This window comes from Periplaneta americana, chromosome 16, assembly GCF_040183065.1.
Source record: "Periplaneta americana isolate PAMFEO1 chromosome 16, P.americana_PAMFEO1_priV1, whole genome shotgun sequence".
Taxonomy (NCBI): Eukaryota; Metazoa; Arthropoda; class Insecta; order Blattodea; family Blattidae; genus Periplaneta; species Periplaneta americana.
The window spans coordinates 167,078,224-167,104,519 of record NC_091132.1 but is presented as its reverse complement, the minus strand read 5'-3'; the positions used below and the strand labels follow the sequence as shown (position 1 = coordinate 167,104,519).

The following is a 26,296-nucleotide window of genomic DNA, read 5'->3' as shown; positions in this document are numbered from 1 at the left end:
AGATGAGCTTAAACCAACGAGTTAGAAAGAGAAGACTTTCTCTTTCTAACTCGTTGGCTTAAACGACATTTTCAAGTATCTGTGACAACTGTGACTGTGGCAATTAAATATCTGTGATTTTTATCTGTGATTTTGTCACACCGATATTTTATATCGATAAGTAAGCACAATATCACTGCCATCGTGATCCAATACAGGCCGTAAGGCAGACCACGTGACTCGCTTAACAGCTGATCGCGAAAGGCGGTCTTTCAACCATATGAATTAGTTGGAGTGCGTAAAGAATAACATATATTTCTCTAAAAAGCAGTGTAATTGCGTCAGTAAAATTTTAAACAATGATTGTGAGACACTTGAGACACAACTTAAGGTATAATATTATTTTTGGTGTGAAAATTACGTTGTTGCAGGCAGAGTTCGTATGTGTAATACCTGCCTTTATTTCGATTAAATATTGCGTCCTTATGTGGTTAAGTGAAATTTTGGTCTTATAAACAGTAGACTAAATATGTGTAATAATATATACGTGAAAGTGAAACATTGACTGGCATGTGAAGTAAGTTGTGATTAGGCCTAAGTGCAGCGTTACCGATGTTACTCTTGTCTAATCCATTATTGCTAGTGTACCGTATTTGTCTTATTAAATTTACATTATTGCGCCCTTTTTATTTGTGAATAACCTACATTATACGAGTAAATAATACGACGTTTGATAATATACACAATTTGAACTAAAAACGAGATACATATAGTATATTACGAAAAATTATACCCTATAGTTATCATTACGAAATTCTTGCACATTCATTTATGCACGTTTCAACAATTTTCAGTTGCATCGCACGCATATTTTAATGTGTTGAAGTTAGAGGTTATGTTTATTCTATCAGTAATATTCGCAATTATGCATTATAATTAAGCATAACGCTACGTATAACTTATAAATGCAATTTGTCTACACTTCAATTGTATTTATTCGTTTCAGACGGTACTCCAGTCTGAAGTCTGATTAGTTTAATATGTTACTAGGGCTAAACTAGCGCTGAGGTAGTTCCCTTCGTATTCATACATCTTGCATATACAAATTAGTTCGGTTCGTTCAGGATTTTAATATGCCTTGCTTATAGGATCAAATGCATCTCCACAAAAAATAAATTCAACTGTTTTCAGTTCAGAAATTACCGGAACTATACCTCAGCGCTACTAAGTAATATAACGTATGTACATTTCATAGGAGGGACTGTGGTGAATTTTCTACCTATAAGTAAGGACGGTAACCGTGTTCTGAAGTTTATCCTAAAAATATATTCTTCTTTATTAAATCTCAAAACCGTTTTCGTTCTCAACTTAAGGCTAAAATGTTGACGCAGATAGGTTATGTTAACATGGTAAATTCTCTTCACATAAAAATAACCACAGTTTTATTTATTATTCCTGCCACATTATGCAACACATAAATGGAACTTATGCACATATTACATTGAATAAAAATTTAATTGTATTATTTATTTGTTCCCTACTATACTGGGTTGTAATGAATTGTATATATCTAATCTACCAGATTAACACACAACTGTACATACACTAATTTCATAGGAGGGACTGTAGTAAATTTTGTACCTACAAGTAAGGAAGGTAGATGTGCTAAATTAAAATCACAATATAAATAATTCTTCTTTATTAAATCTCAAAATAGCTTCCATTCCAAACTTAAAATGTTGATGCAACCAGGTTATGTTAACATGTAAAACTCCGTTCACATTAAAACAACACAGTTTTGTAATTATTTCTGCAACATACTATGCAATAAGAAGTGTGAAGGGGTCTTATACACACATTACACTAAATAAAATTGAGCGCCGACACGCTATAAAGTAATATATTTCACTCAGCTCCGTATACTCAAATAGAAAAGCCCGACTCATCGAGTGACGTCACACAACCTGCATTACGGCCTGGTCTAGATCACGATGGCAGTGACAATATGCATGAATTACACCGATATTTTGTCACACCGATAAAAACTAGCAGGAAATATTGAAGAGCAATGAAATGTGAATGCGATTTCTCTATACGCGCCACACATCAGTGATTTATATGGGAAAATCCAACAAATAAATTATGTACATGTATCATTAACAAATAAATAAATAAATGTCAAAAGTTAACCTGTTGTACCAAGAGGTTATATTATAAATATTGAATCAATTGAACATTTTTAAATGTAGTTGGATATGGAGAAATTGAGGTTATGTGATTATCCTAATCGTTTTAAAAATTGATCATTTTTATTGTATATAATATAATGGATAATTATTTTAAGTCGTGCATTAACATTATAATATTCAGTCATAGAATAAAAATTAACGAAACATAATTATTCGGAAAAACATTGGAAAATAATTACGAAACAAAACAGTTGTTCAGATAGGATTTTACAAAAGATAAAGTGGTATTGGTAATCAATGGTATTATTTAAATCGTGTAATCACTACATCATTTATAATAAGACGGTAAAACTAGCTCTGAAGTAGTTTTTGCGATTTCGGACGTGAAAATCGTTGCATTCTAAGGAATTTTTGTGGAGATGCAGTTGTTCGGATTAAACTAGCGCTGAGGTAGTTTCGGTGATATCGGAAGTAATCACATCATTTATAATAAGATAGTGAAACTAGCGCTAAAGTAGTTTTGGCAATTTCGGACGTGAAAATCATTGCATTTATAAGGAATTTTTTGTGGAGATGCAGTTGATCGGGTTAAACTAGCGCTGAGGTAGTTTCGGTGATATCGGAAATGAAAATCGTTGAATTTGATTTTTTGTGGATATGTAGGTGATCGTATATGCAAGGCATAGCAAAGCCTAAACTAACCAAACCTGACCTGTCACAGATTCGTATATGCAAAGTGTATAAGGGGAATACGAAGAAAACTACCTCAAGGTTAGTTTAGTCAAATAAGTTGCCCACCATATTAGCCAGTTTTGTCTCGTTCGGTTTTAATACTATAGGTACTGTTGTCGGTTTCTGAGAAATGCTTCGAAAGTTCGGAAGAGCATAACGTTCAGTGACAGTATTAAGATAATGTTGTAGGCTCCTTTAACTATTCTGTTTATAATTTTATTAAAAGTATAACTGAAAAAATATTGCTACTGCGTAAAAACTGAGTGGAAAATATATATAAGTTAATATAAATTCACAGTTATATGAAAATGTAAAAATATCGGAGAATGCATAAAATATTTATAAAACATGTATAGGCTACAGACTAACTATGAAAACAAAAATTTCAGACTGATAATTATATTATTATAATTCCGCTAATAACTTTGCAACAAATCATCACTTTGCAAAAAATAATATTGAAGAAAATATCACGAAAAAATAATCAAATGTCACCGCCCGATTGCTGTTACTGTATTATGCGCATGCGCAAACTCACGACGTAGAGGAGAAAGTTGTGAGAACGTCACAGACTCACTGTTCCTAAGAGATAAGGGTACTGAATCGATCACTAGTGATATTTCAGTCACAGACTACTGAATACGGAGCAGATTTCGGTAGCGATATTTTGTCACAGATATTTCGCGTCATCAGTCACAGGTTCATCTGTGACAAAATATCGGTTTGTGAAATATCGGCCATCTCCAATCAAGTTGGACATTCGTATCTTGGAAGTGCAATTGTGGTAAAGGTGGGTTCCAGTTTTTTACTTTTGAGAAAATATGTTACGGATTTCATTGTCCATAAATGAAAGTGAAGGTTTGATATATCTCGCAGTACGTACGGGAGAGAAAACTCTTTTAAAATATTGAAACTTTTTCACATATCGGAACTTTGACTTCACCGTCACTTAGATATTACCTCAACTAACCATTAATCTTGTCACATACTACGGCTTTATGTTTCTTATCTATCATCTCATTTAACCTACAGTGCCTAATCCGTAACGAAACGCAAATCTAACGTTAGGTCCATATGTGGTGTGGGGAGATATCGAAGATAGGCTTAAGTCAATATAGGTTGGTCTTGATTAAAATATTGTCATAGGCTACTTTATGTTCATCAGGCCTACGTCAGTCTTTTACTATTACAGTTGTCACATTCTGCTAAACTCAGACAGTCTGCTCTTTTTAATATTTCAAGATAATTGTTGTCTGGTATACGTATACAGAAATTTTCCCTGTGATTATTTTATCTTTTTAAATATTGGTGGGTCCCTATCACCACGGCATGGCGCGTCCTCAGGTTGCGGATAGAGGAGACGGCCTCCAGATATGGAGGGTAGCTGCGAATATATTGAATAAGCAGTCGTGGACAGCCGATAAGGGGTGGTCCTCCAGCTTGGGGGTTGGGCGAAGGGCTAACAACCCATCACCGTAAAAAACAGCTTGTTACGAATTCCTACAGTAAGCCTCGGAATAGGACTGATTCTCTGGCACGACCACAGCAAAGGAATAAGGTTTTGAGATTTGGCACTTGGAACGTAACTAGTCTTTATAGAACAGGAGGGGTAACATTAGTAGCAAAAGAACTAGCTAGATATAGAATAGACTTTGTGGGAGTACAAGAGGTTAGGTTAGATGGGAATGGCATATCACAAATAGGAGATTACTTGTTGTATTATGGGGAAGGAAACAATAATCACCAATTAGGAACAGGATTCTTTGTACATAAAAGAATAAAATCAGCAGTAAAAAAGGTCGAATTTATCAGTGACAGGTTATCATATTTAGTACTTAAGGGTAGATGGTGCGACATCATAGTTATAAATGCTCACGCCCCTACAGAAGAGAAAGACGACTATATAAAGGATAGCTTCTATGAGGAATTGGAACATACTTTTGATCAGTTCCCTAGGTATCACATGAAAATTTTATTGGGGGATTTCAACGCTAAAGTAGGACGGGAGGATATTTTTAGACCAACTATTGGAAAAGAGAGCCTACACGCAATTAGTAGTGACAATGGAGTTAGATTAGTCAACTTTGCCACATCGAAAAATTTAATTGTCAAAAGTACAACATTCCCCCATAAGGATATACATAAATATACTTGGACTTCTCCAGATGGATTGACACACAACCAAATAGATCACATCTTGATAGATAAACGGAGACATACTAGTATAGTAGATATTCGAACTTTCAGGGGTGCAGACTGTAATTCTGACCATTATTTGGTGATTGGAGAATTAAGAGAAAGATTATCAGTAGCCAAGCGAGTAGAGCAACAAGTTAATATTACTAAATTCAATATTTTGAAATTAAAGGACGAGGAAGCTAAGCAAAATTATCAGGTCGAAATTTCGAATAGGTTTGCCACTTTAGAAAGTTCCGACGAAGTTGAGAAAGAATTAGATGTTAATAGCGTGTGGGAAAATATCAGAGATAGTATCAAAATTGCAGCTGAGCAGAGCATAGGTTATTATGAAACTAAGAAAAAGAAACCGTGGTTTGATGAAGATTGTTGCATGGTAGTAGAAAGAAGGAAACAGGCAAAATTGAAATTCTTACAGGATCCAGTTGAGGAGAAGAGAGATAATTATTTCAATGAAAGACGGGAAGCAAGTCGTACACTTAGGAATAAAAAGAGAGGTTACTTGAAGGAAAAACTGAATGAGGTAGAAACAAATAGTAAGAATAAAAACATTCGAGATTTATATAAGGGTATAAAGGAATTTAAGAACGGATATCAGTCAAGGGTAAACGTGATCAAGGATGAGAATGGTGACTTGCTTGCAGACCCTCCATCAATCCTAAACAGATGGAAAAACTATTTTGCGCAACTACTAAATGTACATAGGCCAAATAGAAATGATCGGGACGATATTGAAATACAAACTGCTGAGCCATTTATACCCGAACCCACCCTTTCAGAAGTCGAAATTGCGATAGAAAATCTGAAAAAGTACAAGTCTCCAGGTATCGATCAAATTCCAGCAGAATTAATACAAGAGGGTGGAAGTGCATTATATAGCGAAATTTATAAACTTGTACTTGCTATTTGGGAAAAGGAAATTGTACCAGAACAATGGAATGAGTCCATAATTGTACCTATTTTTAAAAAGGGGGACAAAACCAACTGTGGTAACTTTCGAGGAATATCACTTTTGTTGACGTCGTACAAAATTTTGTCCAATATTCTTTTGAGGAGATTAACTCCGTACGTAGATGAAATTATTGGGGATCATCAGTGCGGTTTTCGGCGTAATAGATCGACTATTGATCAGATTTTTTGTATTCGGCAGATAATGGAGAAAAAATGGGAGTATAAGGGTACAGTACATCAGTTATTCATAGATTTCAAAAAGGCATATGACTCGGTTAAGAGGGAAGTATTATATGATATTCTTATTGAATTTGGTATTCCCAAGAAACTAGTTCGATTAATTAAAATGTGTCTCAGTGAAACATACAGCAGAGTCCGTATAGGTCAGTTTCTATCTGATCCTTTTCCAATTCACTGCGGGCTAAAGCAGGGAGATGCACTATCACCTTTACTTTTTAACTTCGCTTTAGAATATGCCATTAGGAAAGTTCAGGATAACAGGCAGGGTTTGGAATTGAACGGGCTACATCAGCTTCTTGTCTATGCAGATGACGTGAATATGTTAGGAGAAAATACACAAACGGTTAGGGAAAACACGGAAATTTTACTTGAAGCAAGTAAAGCGATCGGTTTGGAAGTAAATCCCGAAAAGACAAAGTATATGATTATGTCTCGTGACGGGAATATTGTACGAAATGGAAATATAAATATTGGAGATTTATCTTTCGAAGAGGTGGAAAAATTCAAATATCTTGGAGCAACAGTAACAAATATAAATGACACTCGGGAGGAAATTAAACGCAGAATAAATATGGGAAATGCGTGTTATTATTCGGTTGAGAAGCTCTTATCATCCAGTCTGCTGTCCAAAAATCTGAAAGTTAGAATTTATAAAACAGTTATATTACCGGTTCTTCTATATGGCTGTGAAACTTGGACTCTCACTCTGAGAGAGGAACATAGGTTAAGGGTGTTTGAGAATAAGGTGCTTAGGAAAATATTTGGGGCTAAGCGGGATGAAGTTACAGGAGAATGGAGAAAGTTACACAACACAGAACTGCACGCATTGTATTCTTCACCTGACATAATTAGGAACTTGAAATCCAGACGTTTGAGATGGGCAGGGCATGTAGCACGTATGGGCGAATCCAGAAATGCATATAGAGTGTTAGTTGGGAGACCGGAGGGAAAAAGACCTTTAGGGAGGCCGAGACGTAGATGGGAGGATAATATTAAAATGGATTTGAGGGAGGTGGGGTATGATGATAGAGACTGGCTTAATCTTGCACAGGATAGGGACCGATGGCGGGCTTATGTGAGGGCGGCAATGAACCTTCGGGTTCCTTAAAAGCCATTTGTAAGTAAGTAAGTAAATATTACCCTGGTCAGAAACTTCAAAGCCATTTTTCGTAGATCCTTACTTTTGTGGCTTGGATGCTTTTTGCATAACGTCATACATTTCACATATGGGAGATAAATTAACCTCAAATGGTTTCGCACATATTCTTACAAGAGCTATTCCAGTAAATTAATATATTAATATATCGTTGCTTTCAGCTGTCGTCACGCTAAGAAATAGGGTGAATGTTACTTATGTCCCGCCCACTATAGAGACATAGGCCAGTTTTACACTAAAAATATTTAGTATAACTAGATATATCAGTCATGACAACCTCATAAAATATCCTATCAATTGAATAATCGATCTTGCTATGTGCAAGATAATAATAATATAACTGATTTTCTTTGCATTTTTTTAACTCATCATATTAAACAGAGAAATGGAATAACTTCACAAAGCACAAATTAATAAATATATCACGCTTGCTACGTACAACATAATTATATTATTACTCATTTCAGCGAGTACTGGCGACCACTGCAAAATACGACAATTTGGTCCAGGGAGCATTCTCTTTTGGCACAAGGATGATTTATGTAGGCCTAACATGTTTCTAAATTATTAGTCTTTTAAATACCGGTACATTCTTTAATAAATCACTGAAAAACAAAGTGAATATATAGGATGTGGAGTGAGTACGAAATGATTATTATTATTTATTTTTTGCCGCATCATTTTTACGTAAATAACGACAAATAAAAACTAACATGCCGCATAACATTATTTTAAGAAATACAGGAAACAAGCATGAATAATATTCACCATTCTTAATGATCGTGGGATAGAAAAAAAAACGTATGGAATAGAAATTACATACAAATGTGCTTGTAATAAACAATAAGCAAACCATCTTCGATTAATCATTTGAAAACAACGTGAATATAGCGTGGATTGTGTAGGAAAATAATTTCTTATATGTTGCTCCCAATGTGCATGATTGTTAACTTATGAAAACAAATTAAAATTAACATGGCATATAAACACTATTTGAAGAAAGATAGGAGATATTAAGTAATATGCATCGTTCCTAACGATCTTTGGATGGGCAATAACAATGAAATATGTATAAAATAAAAATTACATACCAGGTGAGCGTATAAAAACAGTAAGTAGAATCATATCTGATTAATAAGCTCAAATTACTTAAGTTTAGTGTAAGAGTGGTCTATATCTAACGATGTCTCCCAGCAAATTACTTAATTATTTAAAAACAAAAAAAAAAAATCGTATTAGAAGATTGAATTTGTGAATTTTCTCTGAAACTTTCCAATATCTGTAGGCAGTCATTTACATTAGATTGCCGAAAATTGGTTTATAGCGCAATGGCAGTGATAAAAGTGTGAAATATTCGTTCAGTGGGCGTTGGATACTCTACATTGACCAGAAATAGATATAACATATGGGAATTGTAACAATATCCGATTTTGCACTAAGGAATAAATGAACTTATACAGGGTGTGAAAGTGAGATAGCCTTGTAGATTTTCAGAGCGAATAGCTCATGTTGTATGTAAAAAAAAACTATAATATGATATTGGTGGAAAGTTCTTAGTTTTTTTTTTAGAAAAAAAAAAAAAGCTATTACTCGTGTTCAACAACCTCTTCTACGGTAACTATTGCTAATAGTATCGTGATTTTTATTCATATTGATAGGATATGCAATAAAGAATAATTTATCCCTCTGGCATATATCAATAGCGTGAACGGTTTTCGTGTAAATTCAATTTAAAACCCTCTAAATTCACACCACTGCACAATTCGAACTGGTGGCAACGTCGAGGCAAAACAACAGCTCACGTACCGATAGACACAGAGTTCGTTGACTTTTTACATCTATCACGAGTCCACACCTGTAGAGTAAAGGTTGGTTCACAATAAACCGGGAACGAAAACGAGAACGGAAATAATGTTAAAATAAATGTCTTTAAATATGAACATTCACAATAGTTCATTGTGAATGCTCACATTTAAATACGTTTATTTTAACAATATTTCCGTTCTCATTCTCGTTGTCGTTTCCGTTCCCGGTTTATTGTGAACCAGCCTCAACGGTTAGCGCTTCTGGCCGCGACATCAGGTGACCCGGATTCGATTCCCGGTTTCTTCGGCGTCTTCCCTCAACCAAATATGAGCAAATGCTGTGTAACTATTGATGCTGGACCCTGGACTCATTTCACCGGCATTATCACCTTCAAATAACCTGAGATGTTGATATAGCGTCGTAAATTAACCTACCTTGCCGAAGGGTAGATTCGAACCTGTTCCGTACTGTTTGTCCAGCGTCTTATTCATTAGACAAGTAGATCGGTTGAAAAACACCTGTTTGAAAGTTCCTAATATATAGCATTAATAAACGTCATAGATGAGGACATATAAACCTCATAAGTGACGACGTGTAAACGTAATATATTTCATCATTCGTCATTATTTTTAAATTTTCAACTGTCAGTATCTCCTAATATTACTGTGCCGTGCTCGATGATGTTTAGTATCGCGTAGTGAATACATTATGGAAGTCCCTTGTACTTCGTCGATATGAAAGTGAATCGAAATTCACATTATGTGAATTGTGAGACATTATGAAAGCCGAAGAATCTTTTCTAGATTTCTCTGTTGAATATAAAATTATTCCGAACAAACTTCCTAAGGCCCGTAACACACTTGAAGAGTTTTAGCTAGCGAGAAATGTGTTGCGAGAAAATTCAAAGATTGATAACATGGATTCAAGTGGACGGCCACACACTCAAAGAGGTTGTCGTTCGAGGCAAAAACCTCGCGCGAGTTTCTCGCTGGAATCGGTAGCTCAGCGAATTTTCTTGGCACATTTATCAAAGATGTTTGACGTTTATACTCTTTATGACGATTGATATCACAGGTGGCGATGAATTGTATTGTTTTCATTTGAAAATGAGGAGAGATGGCTGATAATTGCAGTCAGAAACTTATCGAACTTTTACGATGTCACCCGTAGGCCTATTTGTATGATATACGGAATGAAAACTATAAAAACACGAAATTTAAAGAAGAAATCTGGAGACATATATCAGATTATCTGAAAATAAATAGGGCTGTATTTTATTTTTATGAGATTTAATAGTATTATTTAAATATTTGAACTAATGTATCTATATGTCTTAACAGTTTACATAATTTTAATCAGAACATAGCAAAGAATCCTCTATCATACCATGAATGGCAAAAAACTGAGGTCCATTCAACCTCAACGCCTAAACGTATCATTATTCAGATTGAAACCAGTGTCCAAAACTCGCCCTTATTTTCGTAAGATACAATGTGATTTTCAGGTATTTCTGGCTTTAATTTTAGGCCTACTTTTTCTTTTCATTAACAAAATATGTTCATGTAACTCCATTTCCTCATCATCTGAATACTCAGATGCAACATAGCGTTTGTACGTAATTTGTAAAGTACGACAATATACTTACAGGTTATATATTTAAGTACGGCAATATACGTAAATACATACTGTAACCTATAATATTTCCCCCAACGAGTGATTTCGAGTGAAAAATGCTTCCTGCATGAAGGCAGTGCATAGATGATGACAGCACAGTCTACTATATACAGTCACGAAGGTTGAGTTTTGAGGGTGCTAGAAACAACAGACTGTGACGGTACTATTTTGCATTGCCTGTAATGAGGCGATATTAGCGATCCTAGTGGTAAGCAACTATCTAATGTTTCCATATTTACTACGTATTGAACTTCGCGACTGTATATACTAGACTGTGATCATAGCGAGGTGTGATCTATGATAGCGAGAACTCGCCAAGTGTGTGGAGGAAGGCTCTTCGCCTCTTTCTCGCAACACATTTCTCGCTAACGAAAACTCTTATAGTGTGTTACGTGCCTAAAGATTGCGTTCAGTGTAAAGAAAGAAAACTTAACAACACCATCACAGTTATTCATTCCATTTATATGTGACATTCATGAGGTATATTCCGGTTATGGTAAAACATGTCTGAAACCGAAGAACTACACTGAACTACCCGACTTTATTTCCAGCGAAATCTCAGACCCCGACGACACGTTAATGAAGGCGAGTACAAAAACAGCATTAGAAACAATGACGAGTTGTTCTCAATTACACAAATTGAAACTGCAGTAAACTACAAAAAAGCAGGCGGTTAATATTAATATCCCTGACAGTATCTCTATTGTTCGACACATTCAATGATAAATGTAAATTACATGCTTTGTATTGCGCAGCAAATTATGAATCGAATCATATGGTTATATAACCAGACATTTTTAGCAATCGATATTAGTAAATATATTTTTGTAGAAATATTTATGTGCCTTATGTATACAGGGTGTTTAAAAAATACTGGGCATAATTTCAGGTATGTATTTCCCACATGTAGACAATCAAAACAGTTCATTACAACATGTGTCCGGAAATGCTTTATTTCCGAGTTATGGCCTTCACAACATTGAAATTCACCGGAACGTTTTTCTTTCCGCAGGTCGTTGCCGTTAAAGGAGACATTAAGAGGGCACTCTGACAGTTCATTCCGAGGCGAAGGTTACATTCAGTGTTGTGTAGGCGTTATACTGTGCGACATGTATTCAAATCAAGAGCTGGCACAGATACACTTCATGTACGGTAAGGCGGACGGCAATGCTGTGCTGGCTCGTCGTTTGTACCAGGAGAAGTACCCACAGCGACAATGTCCAGATCGGAAGACATTTGTACGAATCCATTACCGTCTGTGCGAGTATGGAAAATTTAACTCTCCTGGTTTGGGAAGGGGACGACCAAGATCTACAACTCCAGAAGTACAGGAGGAGATTCTGGAGGCTGTGAACATGACTCCTTCTATCAGCACATGAAGGGTAGCGTTGCAAGTCAATGTTCCTCATACGACTGTCTGGAGACTGTTGAAAGAGTATCAATTGTATCCTTATCATTTGCAACGCAACGTGTACAGGCCCTGTCACCAGCAGATTACCCTGCACGAGTTAGGTTCTGTCAGTGGTTCTTGCAGCAGTGTGGTGTAAATCCGAACTTTCCTGCCTTAGTATTATTTACAGATGAAGCACACAGTTCACACGAGATGGCATAACAAATTTCCACAATCAGCATGTATGGGCATATGAAAACCCACGTGCAACTGATCCATCTCATCACCAGGTGCCGTTCTCCCTCAACATGTGGGCCGGTATCATTGGTGATCGATTAGTTGGACCCCATTTACTTGTAAACAGACTTATGGGGCAGGCGTACACAAACTTCCTGGAAAACACCATACCTCATGTTTTAGAAGACACTCCACTGATCAATCGTCAACACATTCACTTCTTGCATGATGGCGCTCCTGCGCACTTCAGTCGTACGGCTCGCCGGTACTTGGATCGAAGTTTCCTGATCGATAGATAGGTAGAGGTGGCCCAGTTGCTTGGCCTCCACGCTCACCTGGTCTGAACCCTCTCGATTTCTACTTGTTGGGCCATTTAAAATCATTGGTTTATTCGTCTCCAGTGCCTGATTTGGAATCCTTTCGGAATCGAATTGTGGCATGTTCTGAGGACATACACAATACTCCTGGAGTTTGGGATCGTGTTCGCAGGTCAATGAGACATCGATGTGAGGTCTGTATTCAAGAAGGAGGTGGACATTTTGAACAGCTTCTGTAATGACAACGACCTGCGGAAAGAAAAATGTTCCGGTGAATTTCAATGTTGTGAAGGCCATAACTCGGAAATGAAGCATTTCCGGACACATGTTGTAATGAACTATTTTGATTGTCCACATGTGGGAAATACATACCTGAAATTATGCCCCGTGTTTTTTAAACACCTTGTACACTAGACATAGCTGATAATTCGTCATAATAACACTTGTACTAAATAATTTGTTCGTATTTCTAGGTAACATTGTTACTGGTTAGCCACATTTTTTAAAATGTTGGATAAAAAAGTCTTATGGATTTTTTCCACAGCTCAGTTTCTGTAACTCACTTTCAATTACTGACCATTTTTTTTTTTCAGTTGTCATGGATGAGATAAAGCTGGAAGCTGAGGTTGACCCGTTGAGCCTAGAATCGCAAGATAACAAATATAAAATAAAAGAGAATATGGCTTTATTAGAGGTAAGCTGAAAATACTTAGTATGTATTTTGTTTGTTTGTCTAACAGTTCCATTCGTCAAAGTATATTCTATCATTTATTGACTAGAATACAGTGCTAGTAGTGAAACAGTGTACAAGAACTTAAAAACATACTAAGTAGTTTAGATATCTGAGTCTATTATTGCAGTGCAAGTATTGATGTACATTACCACTTAATTGTACTCCAGAGACACGGATGAAAGATTTATTCAGTTTTTCATCTTTAAAATTTACTAAAAATGCTGCTGGGTAAGAAAATAACCAAGCAGGATAAATGTAGATTTGAAATGAGGACTATAAGTTTTGCAATGAGCAAGTAATAATATATATATTTTTTTTTCAGACTTGACAACAATGATACTGTCGCATGTCTAAAAGGAACAGTATGAATTTTTACTTGTAAATGCATTGATGGAGAATATTATTAGAACCGATAGCCCTGTAATTAGTACCATTTAAAATCATTGCACAATGGAGATGTGAATTTGTGTCTTTTCGAGTTTGCTAAAGCAGCGTTCTCAAACTTTTTTCAATTGGGGACCGCTTTTTTAAGTCAGAACACCTTACTCTTGTTCCCTACATAAGCAAATTTATCATTTTTGTAGTTCATTTTAATACCAGTACCGTATACTTATATTTTAAAACACAATTAATGAATTAAAATTAATTTAATTCATTTTATTTTATATTAGTATTAACTAATTAAGTTACTGTTAGTAGAAAAAAAATCATTTTCGTTTTTTTAATAAATCAAGGCTAAAGTTCGGATAATGTTTAACTTATTAACTAAACAAAATAAATAAATGTTAGTAGTCACATTAATGAGATGGATAAGCCTGCCGATTCTTGCACAGTTATTCTATATTTGGATGTATGCTGGTAAGCTTAAGTCGGAGATCGTCATACAACGTCACATAATTCCTGTGGGGATTTTAAAAGCCGTAGGTTTTGCCTCCTCTATGATGAAGAACCTTGAGGTTGGATATTTCCAATGTTTGTTTCTTTTGCTATGTTTTTTATAATTCCAATTTGGTTATGTCTTCAGTAATAAAATATCCAATATTCCGATAATGGTATATCTATAATGTGATGAGTTGAGCTATATATAATCATAATTTTTCTTCTTGTGTGTACTTAAATATATTATATTCATTGTATGCTTTGTACTGCACTATTTTATTACTATTATTATTATTATTATTATTATTATTATTATTATTATTATTATTATTATTATTATTATTATTATTAGTATTATTACTATTATACTACTACTACTACTACTACCACTACTACTACTACTACTACTACTACTACTACTACTATTATTATTATTATTATTATTATTATTATTATTATTATTATTATTATTATTATTGTTAATTCGAGAAGACGTCTACTCACATGGTGTAGATAATGAGTTAGATTCTTTTACTCATATTACAGCATGTAAATTCTTTTCAGAATGGAACACCTGGCTTATTATCTATCATTCCACATGTCCCTAAAGGCTCGTATCTCTTCTACCTTCAATTTTCTTCTCTAAATTGTTGCCTGTGTTGAAATAATTATCCACTGACTGCAATACAAAACTTGATTGATAGCTGTTACCAATGCTGTCAACTTGAACCTGGGTAAATTAATTTATTCATGACATCTTCATGTATTGTAGGAAGGGAATTTATCGCATCTACAACTGCCAGGCATCAAAACAGAATGTGTGGACCATAGTTATGATCTCACATCTGGGGTAAAATTTGAAGACACTCCAGAGCCTGTTAGCTTTCGCATGATGAAATGTGAAGTTGAAGACACTCCACAGCCAGTTACCTATCCTATGGTGAAGTCTGAAGTTGATGTAAGTGTTTCAATATCATTATGCAGATATAGGTAGTGTGATTTAAGTATAACAGAGGCATTAACAATCTGGGAATATTACTAATCAATTTTCCTTTTTTCATTTTATTTATTACTTTTTTGCAATAGTTTCTGAACTTAACCAGCTCTCGTTTTTGAACATAAAATCAAATAATATTGCGCAAATACATATTTGTTGTGAGCTACAGAAAGGATTATCTCGAATGCATGGAAAAAATGAAACACAGCAACAGGATTTTATTGCAACTTCACAATATATGTTTATTGCTATTGATGTAGAAATTGCTATGCTAGTCCTCAAATCAGATATTTAAACTCATAAATATGTTTATTAAAACTTTTGTCGACCGTAACAATCCTTCTGGGATTATATTATAAACCTGTATGGCAGATAATGATGATGAAGATGATACAGATTTATTAAAATTCAGGAAAAGATTCAATGCCATCGAACTTTGCTAAGAAGTAAAGGCTGGTTCACAATAAACCGGGAACGGAAACGACAACGGGAACTAGAACGGGAATATTGTTAAAATAAATGTATTTAAATGCGAGCATTCACAGTTAACTATTCTGAATGCTCACATTTAAATACATTTATTTTAACATTATTTCCTTTCTCGTTTTCGTTGCCGTTTCCATTTCCGGTTTATTGTGAAGCAGCTTTAAGTTTATAGAAAATAGTAATTAAGTTAACATTAGGCCTATAAGGTGTTATATATTATTATAATGTACCGAAGTACATATGATATTTCCATGCAGATATTCTGCGTCATCATATGAAGAAAGAGTAATGGAACAGAGTAAAATTCTCTCCGGTGCCGGGATTTGAACCCGGGTTTTCAGCTCTACATGCTGACGCTTTATCCACTAAGCCACACAGGATTCCACCCCGGCGTCGGAAGAATCATCTCAGTTTTAAGTTCCAACTCTTGGGCTCCCTCTAGTGGCTGCCCTCTGCACTACGTCATAGATATCTATGAACCTAGGACTGAAGTCCACACATGTGCTGAGGTGCACTCGTAATGAGTGACTAGTTGGCCGGGATCTGACAGAATAAGCACCTCACAGTGGTCTAGAATGCAAACTTAGCGGGACATATTAATAACTTTTCAGCTACCCAACAGACTTTTATGAAATTTTACACAGTAGTTAAAGGTAGCATATATGTTTTGTATGCAAGCTCTCGTTACGTTGGTATAAGGGGAACTATCCCTTACAGGGGGGCGCATTTAGACAAAATTAGAAACTTTTCTCCTATTTAACAGATTTTTATGAAATTTAAACAGCAGTTACAGGTAGCATATATGTTTTGTATACAAGCTCTCGTTGCGTTGGTGTAAGGGGAACCACCCCTTATAGGGGGGGCGCAATTAGACAAAATTGGTAACTTTCCTCCTATTTAATAGATTTTTATGAACTTTTACAAAGCAGTTACAAGTAGCATATATGTTTTGTATACAAGCTGTGATTACGTTCGTATAAGGGGAACTACCCCTTATAGGGGGCGCAATTAGACAAAATTAGTAACTTTTCTCCTATTTGGTAGATTTGTATGAAATTTTACAGAACAGTTACAGGGAACATATATGTTTTGTATACAAGCTCTGATTACGTTGGTGTAAGGAGAACTACCCCTTATAGGGGGCACAATTAGACAAAATTAGTAACTTTTCTCCTATTTAACAGGTTTTTATGAAATTTTACAATGTAGTTACAGGTAGCATGTATGTCTTGTATACAAGCTCTCATTACGTTGGTCTAAGTGTAACTACCCCTTATAGGGGGGCTAAATTAGACAAAATTAGTAACTTTTGTACTATCTAACAGATTTTTATGAAATTGTATACAGTAGTTACACTTAGTACATTTGTTTTGTGTACAAACTCTGTTTACGTTGGTATAAGCAGAAGTGCCCCTTACAGGGGGATGCATTTAGACAAAATCTTATGGGGGGGGAAATATAACATTTTATGTACTATTGCACCTTTTGGACACTCGGAAAGCTTATTTGGTACATAATTAACAAGCTGTCATCTTGAATTCCCTGAATTATACTGCGGAAGCAAATTCGGTTCACAGATATTGAAATAACTGCAACCGAGAAAAATTGCACTACTACACCTCGAAAGAATAGTGCTCATAAATTATTACTTCCGCAGATCTGCGCACCTTAAGACTAGATTTAAAATAGAGGTAAACAGTGGAGGAAGTGAAAAAAAATCATTTTTGGACGAACCAAAGGGGGTTTTTTTTCTCTACCTTAGCAAAGTCTGCACTCAATGGTTATATTTATATTTTGTCCCGTGTCCATTCATGCTAATTTTACATATTATAATAACATTAAATGTAACAAAAACAAACAGTGCTAGATACCTAAAGAAGTACTTGACATGTTGGTACCAAATATGAATGAAATCGACCAGTTACAACAGAGTTACAGCACAAAGAAAACGGCAGACTCGCTGCGCTTGCTGAGTAAGAATGCTGGGTGGCGAAATGTGGCATGTTACCGGCTTCTTATCTCGCTATGCAGCCACCTCCGTTGATTAAGATGATCAATTCAATGTTACTCAATTATATAGGAAAAATAATTTAAGGGTTTTATTTCATTTTTTTACATGTCATTTTTCTGCATTTGTCCTCCTAAATATGGATTTTAGACCACTGTGCGCCGTCTTAAATCACGAAGTGATTTACGCATATCATATATATTATTATAATGTACCGAAGTACATATGATATTTCCATGCAGATATTCTGCGTCATCATATGAAGAAAGAGTAATGGAATGGAGAAAAATTCTCTCCGGCGCCGGGAACCCAAGAGTTGGAACTTAAAACTGAGACGATTCTTCCGACGCCGGGGTGGGTTGGACGCATGTCACGACCTTGCGTCCAACTCAACGCTAAACAAGATCACCACAAGTGCCTCATCTAACTTCCAACCAGCAGTGATCACATACTTCACATAGTCAAAGTGATGTAAAAACTAAGTGCTTTTAAATATTTTAAATCGTTTTAAACAGTTTTTAAACAGTGTCTTACATAGTGTTTTAAACAACGACAGAAACATTGCAATTCAAGTTTGATAAAGTGTGGTACCAAATAGCATATAAGAATTAAGGTGATCATTTGTGTAATCATGACAACACTTCACCGACACCGCACAGCATACACAAAAACACTGACCATTTCAGTCCAGATACATGCACCCACAGGCTTGGTTTACAATTAAAATAATATACAAACATCTGAAGATGGTACATGTTACGTACCGAAAACGTTAATGAGGAAAATATGACTAATTAACTCATTCATCTTGTATGATAAGCAAAGGCGGTAAATATACATATAATTATAGTCAAATTGTGACAGCTTATCGGTATATCTTCAACATGAAATTCATTTAATATGTGTGATGTTTAAATCTCAATTCCTGTTTATTTATCTCGAATATTGTAAGATGAATTGGTTCCGCAAACTATAGGAACTTTCTACACCATGTGCACATATTTTCAATGTTGAAACTTGATTCCAATGCGTTTTAATACATACACATAGCCTGAATGTAAGGAACTATACCTGAAGGAAGGATATGGAAACAGTTTGGAGAAAATACTTCTATTCCATATAAAAGTCATTATAAAATTACTAAAAAAAAAAATTGAATGGCAATCATTAGGATTGAAGTTCAGCTGTGACTTTGAAAGAACAGATCATCTGTGTGGTCAGTTAAAGCTATGGTTATTATTTTCTCACCTTTCCAGGAAGACTCATTCGATCTGAACAGACTTCATCAGGAAGAGAAAGTAGAAATATCTGTAAAGGAAGATAAAGTTTTGCTTGAGAGGTGAGTGTAGTTTGTATGTTTCAGTTCTTCTTTCAATCTTTGATGATTGTATGAGGACTTAAATGTTCGGGTAGCTGTATAATACTGTTTCTATTAATATGTCACAATGCTCTTAAGGGTGATGTCATTATCTAATTCACTGTATTACTACAAGCTTTAGTGTTATTTTTATTAAAAGTGATAAAGGAGAATTAAAACCACGGAAACACTCATCATTTCCTTCATTTCAAGTAGAAACATCAATCAATTTTGCAGTAATATACTGAAATAGATCACTATCCCACCTCTAATGGAAATGTGACATTGTTCGTTTTTCCCGTGTACCCTTCATATGGATTTGGTTATCCATATTGACACCTCAATATACAGGATTTTTCATGTATAGCTGATCATTCGAAAAATTGACTAATTTTTACTATTTTTGGCTGTGTTCTACTACTCTGCTACTGAGAAGTTTTTTCATTGCCGTACACTCCATTTTGTTATGTGTTTTGCCCGCAAGAGGTCTCCACTTTTCTATATGGAGAAGAATGAAACTGTCGCTATGAAATTTAAAACTTAGAGATAGGGTAAAAAATCATAATTTACTTAGATTTACACTACTTATGGCTCACAGTTCCCAACATATCTGCTGCCTCGAAGAATGCATAAATGGATCATTCCATGTAAACTCAACGAATTTGAAAAATAAATCTTGCATGACTGTCATAAAAATTAACATTTTTTTAAACATAAAATTGTTTAGTCACACGTTAAAAAGTGTTAAAATTTTTTTAAAAGTTATATACCTCGGACAGACGGCCTGTTTCGACATGATGTTACGTCTTCATCAGTGTCTCTTGAACACAAGAGTTTTCCACTTTTGTATATAGAGAAGAATGAACCTGTCACTAAGACATTTTAATGCTTACGGATGGGGTAAAAACCCATAATTTACTATAAATTACACTGAACTTACTTACTTAGTTACTTACTTACTTACTTACTTACTGACTTTTAAGGAACCCGGAGGTTCATTGCCGCCCTCATATAAGCCTGCCATTCGTCCCTATCCTGAGCAAGATTAATCCAGTCTCTATCATCATATCCCACCTCCCTCAAATCCATTTTAATATTATCTTCCCATCTACGTCTCGGCCTCCTCAATGATCTTTTTCCCTCCGGCCTCCCAACTAACACTCTATATGCATTTCTGGATTCGCCCAATATTTGAAGGATTCATAACAGGCTGTTTTTTACGGTGATGGGTTGTTAGCCCTTCGCCCAACCCCCAAGCTGGAATATCAACCACCATCGGCTGTCCGCGACTGCTCATTCAATATATTCACAGCTACCCTCCATATCTGGAGGCCGTCTCCTCAATCCGCAACTCAGGACGCGCCATGCCATTGTGATAGGGACCCACAATACATGAACTTACATTTACACTAATTATGGCTCACAGTTCCCAACATATCTGCTGCCTCGAAGAATGCATAAATGGGCCATTCCATGTCAACTCAACGAATTTGAAAAATAAAACTTGCATGACTGTCATAAAAAATAATTTTTTTTTTTTTTTTTCATCAAGAGATCTTAAGACGATATGCATAATTCTGAAAGGAAAATCGTGTGAAATGTAAATAGTTTGGGTTCCAGGGTTGTCCAAAATTAAAAAAAATTCCTACTGAAATACAAAAATGAGGTTTAGAATTTGCGAGTATCTTATTGAAATCAAATGAATAATGATAAATGTTTTACTCATATGATTGAATGAGCATTTTCTAAGTACAAACCAGGCAAATAGTTATGTGCCTAAACTTCAAGGATTATCCTGAGGCATGTCGCATAATATAACGAAAAAATGCTGAAATTTGGTAATTTATATATATATATATTTCAATTGCATACATTCAGGTAGACAATTGTTCTCTTGAGGGCAGTTACGTCTCATATGCGTCTATCAATGGCATATATGAATTTGCAAATAATGAAGACAGAAAAGAAATATGCTGGTCTTAATTTTGGTCGAAATGGTTACTTTCAAGTTTTCATGACTGTATATTTGATGTCTGGTTGAGATTTCAAATTTCTTTTTTTATTTCCTCATATTCAGTACAGCTTTACTAGTTTGTGTCGTAAATTACGTTTCTCATCTCCGACTATTTCATTTTTATAAAGTTGGCCTTGTTGGCATATCACTGGCCTTGTTGCCCGAGGTTGCAGGTTCCATCTTTTACCAGGTCGATGACATTTTAAGTTGTTTAAATGCTACAGGCTCATGTCAGTAGCTCTACTGGCATGTAAAATAACTCCTACGGGACAAAATTTCTGTTATATTTGGTTGAGTTGCTATAGCCATGAGGTCTCTACGTACAAAGAAATAGTATTTTACACGCAATGGAAAAAAAAAATGTTTAAAAATAACCGTCCTCTCCCCTTACTTCAATTTTAAATACATTTTATAGCGACAGACAGGGCTGACGAGAAGTGGGGGGCAAAGGGGATAAATGCATATGGGCCCGTGAGCAATAAGGGCCCGTCTGACTAAGGATACCCTTGAGTGAAATTTGTAAATCCGAAACTATTCAGTCAATCCTTATGAAATTTTTACCACACATATTCATTGATTGCAATAAAAAACTGACAGAGTTTCATCCTCCTGGGGCAAATAGTTTCTGAATAATAAAATATTTACTATTTTTTTATAACTACGCTACAAAATGCCCCCTGCGTTGTAATTTTATTTGAAATGTTTTGATTTTTGGTCAGGACATCCCCCATGCATATGGTTCTTTAATTTGCTATCAAGTTTCTGTGTAATGTTATTAATTTGACTTGCGGAATTTTTTTTCTTTTGTGATATACATTTTTCACTCATGGGTATGTGAGTCTAATTACTTGTTATTATCATGAATAATTATTTGTAGATACATACGAGTACTGTAACATTTTGTAAGAATATTTGTTACAGAAATTTGACATATTAACTCAACAATAGTAGAATTAATACAAATTACCACTTCATATGTAAATATTTGACTTCTATATAATAAAATGTCAGTATGCAGCATTAACGTTGACCGACGCGACACTCGAGGGGCCCCTCCATTTCCCTGAACTATGTTCCTGTCGCTTGTAGCGAACACGTTCAATTATTTATTGGCTTATCCTTTTTAACTACCACTGCAATATGCTAATGACTGCCAAACCGAAGTCGCAGGATCACGTTTCCTTTTCAGTACATTGTATATTTCGTGTTGATACTTTCGTCTTTTCGTTGTCGTTGTTGTCTAGTAAATTCTGTTCATTAGTGTTATCAGTTATACTTTAACTGCACAATGGATAAGGACAGGCATAAGTCAGGAGCTGAGAAGCACAAGGAGAGACAGAAAAAATTGGGAGATATTAATATGGGTGCTAGACTGCGTGAAAAATATTATGATGACATTAACAAAGAGATCAGTGATGAGTCGAAATATTTAAAATCAATTCATCCTCTAATTTAGGGCCAACCCCACTGAAACCTATGAAGCTCCTAAATAGTCTGAGGCAATTAAAACTGGACAGTTTATTTCGAAATATTTGTATAGCCATTAGAATATTCTATGCAATTCCTGTGACAGTTGCTGATGCTGGAAGATCCTTCAGCAAAATGAAGGAAATAAAAAATGTATTCATATCAACAATGTGTCAAAAACGACTGAGTAACATTCATCTCCTTATCTGGAAGCCATCTTGCTAGATATTTAAATTTTGATGATTTAATTGATAATTTTGCATCATTGGAGTCAAGGAGAATTGTTTGTTGATGTCGGACTGCAAGTTAGAAATTATAGGTGTTTAGGAATAATGTTTTATGAATATAATATATTGTGCTAAAGTGAAGATTTGCTAAAAGTTTTCAATGTAATAAAAGTGTATAATTTAGATTCGTATCTGTGTATGGGGTTATCTTTTAGTATTAGTATTTATTTATTTAACCTGGTAGAGATAAGGCCGTCAGGCCTTCTCTGCCCCTCTACCAGGAGATTCCAACTATAATATGATGAATAAAATTACAATTAGTATTGAATTTACAATTACAAAAAAATTACAATTAGTATTATTTTTACAATTGCAATTAAAATAAAAATCAAAGTAGGAAAAGATTACCTGACTAATTGAAGCTAGATAATTTATCATAGAAATATTTATTTTGCAAATAATTATTATGTTTAGAATAACTTGTAACTTGTAATTGTTACTATTCTCAATGGGGGTCAGAGTACAGTATTGTATTGAATAGAGGCCCATAAATTCTGTCGGTGGCCCTGCTACAGACGTTTATTTCCTTATCATTTAATGTTATATTTATTTATGTTACTATATTCCGTTTTACAGCCACTGTAGTGTTGTAAATCTTACTATTCTGAACTACAAACAGGCTGGCAGGCGATCATCACTGGCTCTGTGACTCACTCCAATTCTATATTTCATTCTATATAGCAAAGAGTCAAAATCGGAAATATACTTTTAATACTTAGCGTTCAATTATGATTGATTCGATTTCTCTGTCTTTATATGAATGCCCATTTATTTTGAGTTTACCAGTTCTTTAGAGTCTTAAATTTTCATTTCAGCAATGCAAGTAATGTTAAAAATTGTCGATCATCAGAATGCCACGTAATTTCTCGTAATGAAGACGAATTAACACAGTGTTGCAGCTACAACCTTGACCGTTCAATTGCTTGTAACTTAAGCCATGAGTCTAATAAGTGTAACAGATGTGATGCCTGTGGAAAGTGTTGCTCAGGAACAAGGAATCAAAAAATTCACTCTCGCATACATACGGGGGAAAGGCGTTTCAAATGCGACATGTGTGGAAAATCTTTCTCGCAGTTGACGAGCCTGAAACATCACTCGCGCATTCACACTGGTGAGAGGCCATTCAAATGCGACATTTGTGGAAAATCATTTTCACAGTTGACAAGTCTTAAATACCACTCCCGCATTCACACCGGGGAGAGGCCATTCAAATGCGGAATCTGTGGAAAATGTTTCTCACTGTCCGCAAGCCTAAAGTATCACTCCCGCATTCACACCGGGGAGAGGCCATTCAAATGCGATGTGTGTGGAAAGTGTTTCGCTGGAGGAGGGGTTCTAAAAATTCACTCCCGCAAACATACAGGAGAGAGGCCATTCAAATGCAACATGTGTGAGAAATCTTTCAAACAATCCGCAAGCTTAAAATATCACTCCCACTTTCACTCCGGTGAGACGCCATTCAAATGCGACGCCTGTGGAAAATGTTTCTCAGGATCAGGGAATCTAAAAATTCACTCCCGCACACATACAGGGGAGAGGCCCTTCAAATGTGACATATGTGGAAAATCTTTCAAACAATCCGGAGGCCTGAAATATCACTCCCACATTCACACTGGTGAGAGACCATTCAAATGCGACGCCTGTGGAAAGTGTTTCTCAGGAACAAGGAATCTAAAAGTCCACTCCCGCACACATACAGGGGATAGGCCCTTCAAATGTGACATGTGTGGAAAGTCTTACAAACAACCTGGAAGTCTGAAATATCACTCCCGCATGCACAAGGGGAGATGCCATTCAAATGCAATATCTGTGGAAAGTGTTTCTCAGGAAGAGGGATTCTAAAAATTCACTCTCGCATACATACAGGGAAGAGTCGTTGAAATGCGTCATGTGTGGAAAATCTTTCTCACAATCCGCAATTCTAAAATATCACTCCCACATTCACACAGAGGAAAAGCCATTTAAATGTGATCAATGTGAAAAGTATTTCACACAGGTGGCGTCTTTAAAGCTTCACTGACGAGTCACATGATAGAAAAACCATACACATGTAATGTCAGTCCAATGTCTTTCTCAATATCGGATGATCTGAGTGATCATTCCCTTACACACAGGTGAGAAACCATGTAAATGCGATGAATGCGGAAATCGTTTTTCCAAATCTTCACATCTGAAAGCACAGTCTTTCCTTCACACAGACGAAAGGACTTTGAAGTGTGATTACTGTAGAAAATTTTTCACACTTAAAGCAAACCTAATTAGGCATATACGCCTACACTCAGGCTACAGATAATTTGTAAGCACTGTATATATAAATTATTTATGGAGAGGGGAAAATTTATGCACACATGCAAAGATACATCGGAATTTATTCTTCGAAACAGGATAGCTTAAGAAGATTGATAACATATTTTCTTTCATGTTACATGTGAAGGGGTGAGAATGATATAGTTCTAATTGACACTGGCATTTTACAAGAGCGAGTATTAAATGTTTAAGAGTACAATGCGATTAGTTGAGCTATCATTATTTCTCCTGCGTATCGCTACGTTCATTTGTTGAGTAATTTTCACAATATTTTACTGGTAGTTTCTCCACATGTGTAAGAAATGAATTCACACAGTATATTATTTTATTAAAGGTGTGACATGGCACTATCTAATTTTCACCCCTTCATATTGTAGGACAGTGTCTGACATTTGTAATTTTGAATTGTAAAAAATTTGTAAATTCCTAAACTTCAGTGTTCGTTGCCAAATTTTCTAACAAAATAAATATTTATAACAATTGCTATACAATTTTTAATATTAAGGCGTTTGCAATAAGTGTTAGTTTTAATTTTACATTATCAGTTTCCGCGGATTTGTGTACACTGCTCAAAAAAGTTTTGACCAATACAATTTTTTTATAATTGCAATAGATAAGCATTCATATATACTAATAAATCTGTATCCAAAAATTTTCTGGTAATTTTCGATTTTGCAAAAATAATTGGTGTTAACATGTATAATTATCCATCCTGAAACCGAAAATCGCTTTTTTTTTTATTTTTGTTTGCATGTGTGTCTGTCTGGCTGGATGTTTGTTACCTTTTCACGCAATAATTGCTGAGCAGATATATATGAAAATTGGAATATAAATTAAGTTCATTGTAACTTAGGGCATAAGCTATATGTAATTCAAAATACTCTATTTATAAGG

At 35.2% G+C, this 26,296-nt stretch overlaps 2 protein-coding genes across 2 annotated transcripts in view; both read left to right on the top strand.

Moving 5' to 3' along the window:
• The first annotated feature begins 3,462 nt into the window (after positions 1-3,462).
• On the top strand, positions 3,463-26,036 carry LOC138691811 (zinc finger protein 235-like). Its single transcript, XM_069814261.1, has 5 exons — positions 3,463-3,690; positions 13,461-13,561; positions 15,252-15,437; positions 19,227-19,309; positions 23,911-26,036. The coding sequence occupies exons 2-5, from the start codon at positions 13,466-13,468 to the stop codon at positions 24,935-24,937; spliced, it is 1,392 nt and encodes a 463-aa protein (XP_069670362.1). The 5' UTR covers positions 3,463-3,690; positions 13,461-13,465; the 3' UTR covers positions 24,938-26,036.
• The window catches only part of LOC138691812 (zinc finger protein 234-like), an 82,989-nt gene continuing 68,021 nt past the window's right edge, over positions 11,329-26,296 (top strand). Inside the window, exon 1 of the mRNA XM_069814264.1 lies at positions 11,329-11,508. The gene's annotated coding sequence lies outside the window, so the exon portion shown is untranslated. The remainder of the gene's footprint in view (positions 11,509-26,296) is intronic.

Coding starts and splice junctions, on each gene's coding strand:
- LOC138691811 (XM_069814261.1), top strand. CDS start 13,466: ATGGATGAGATAAAGCTGGAAGCTGAGGTTGACCCGTTGAGCCTAGAA. Junction 15,438..19,226: donor TGGTGAAGTCTGAAGTTGAT/GTAAGTGTTTCA, acceptor TCACCTTTCCAG/GAAGACTCATTCGATCTGAA. Junction 19,310..23,910: donor GATAAAGTTTTGCTTGAGAG/GTGAGTGTAGTT, acceptor TTTTCATTTCAG/CAATGCAAGTAATGTTAAAA.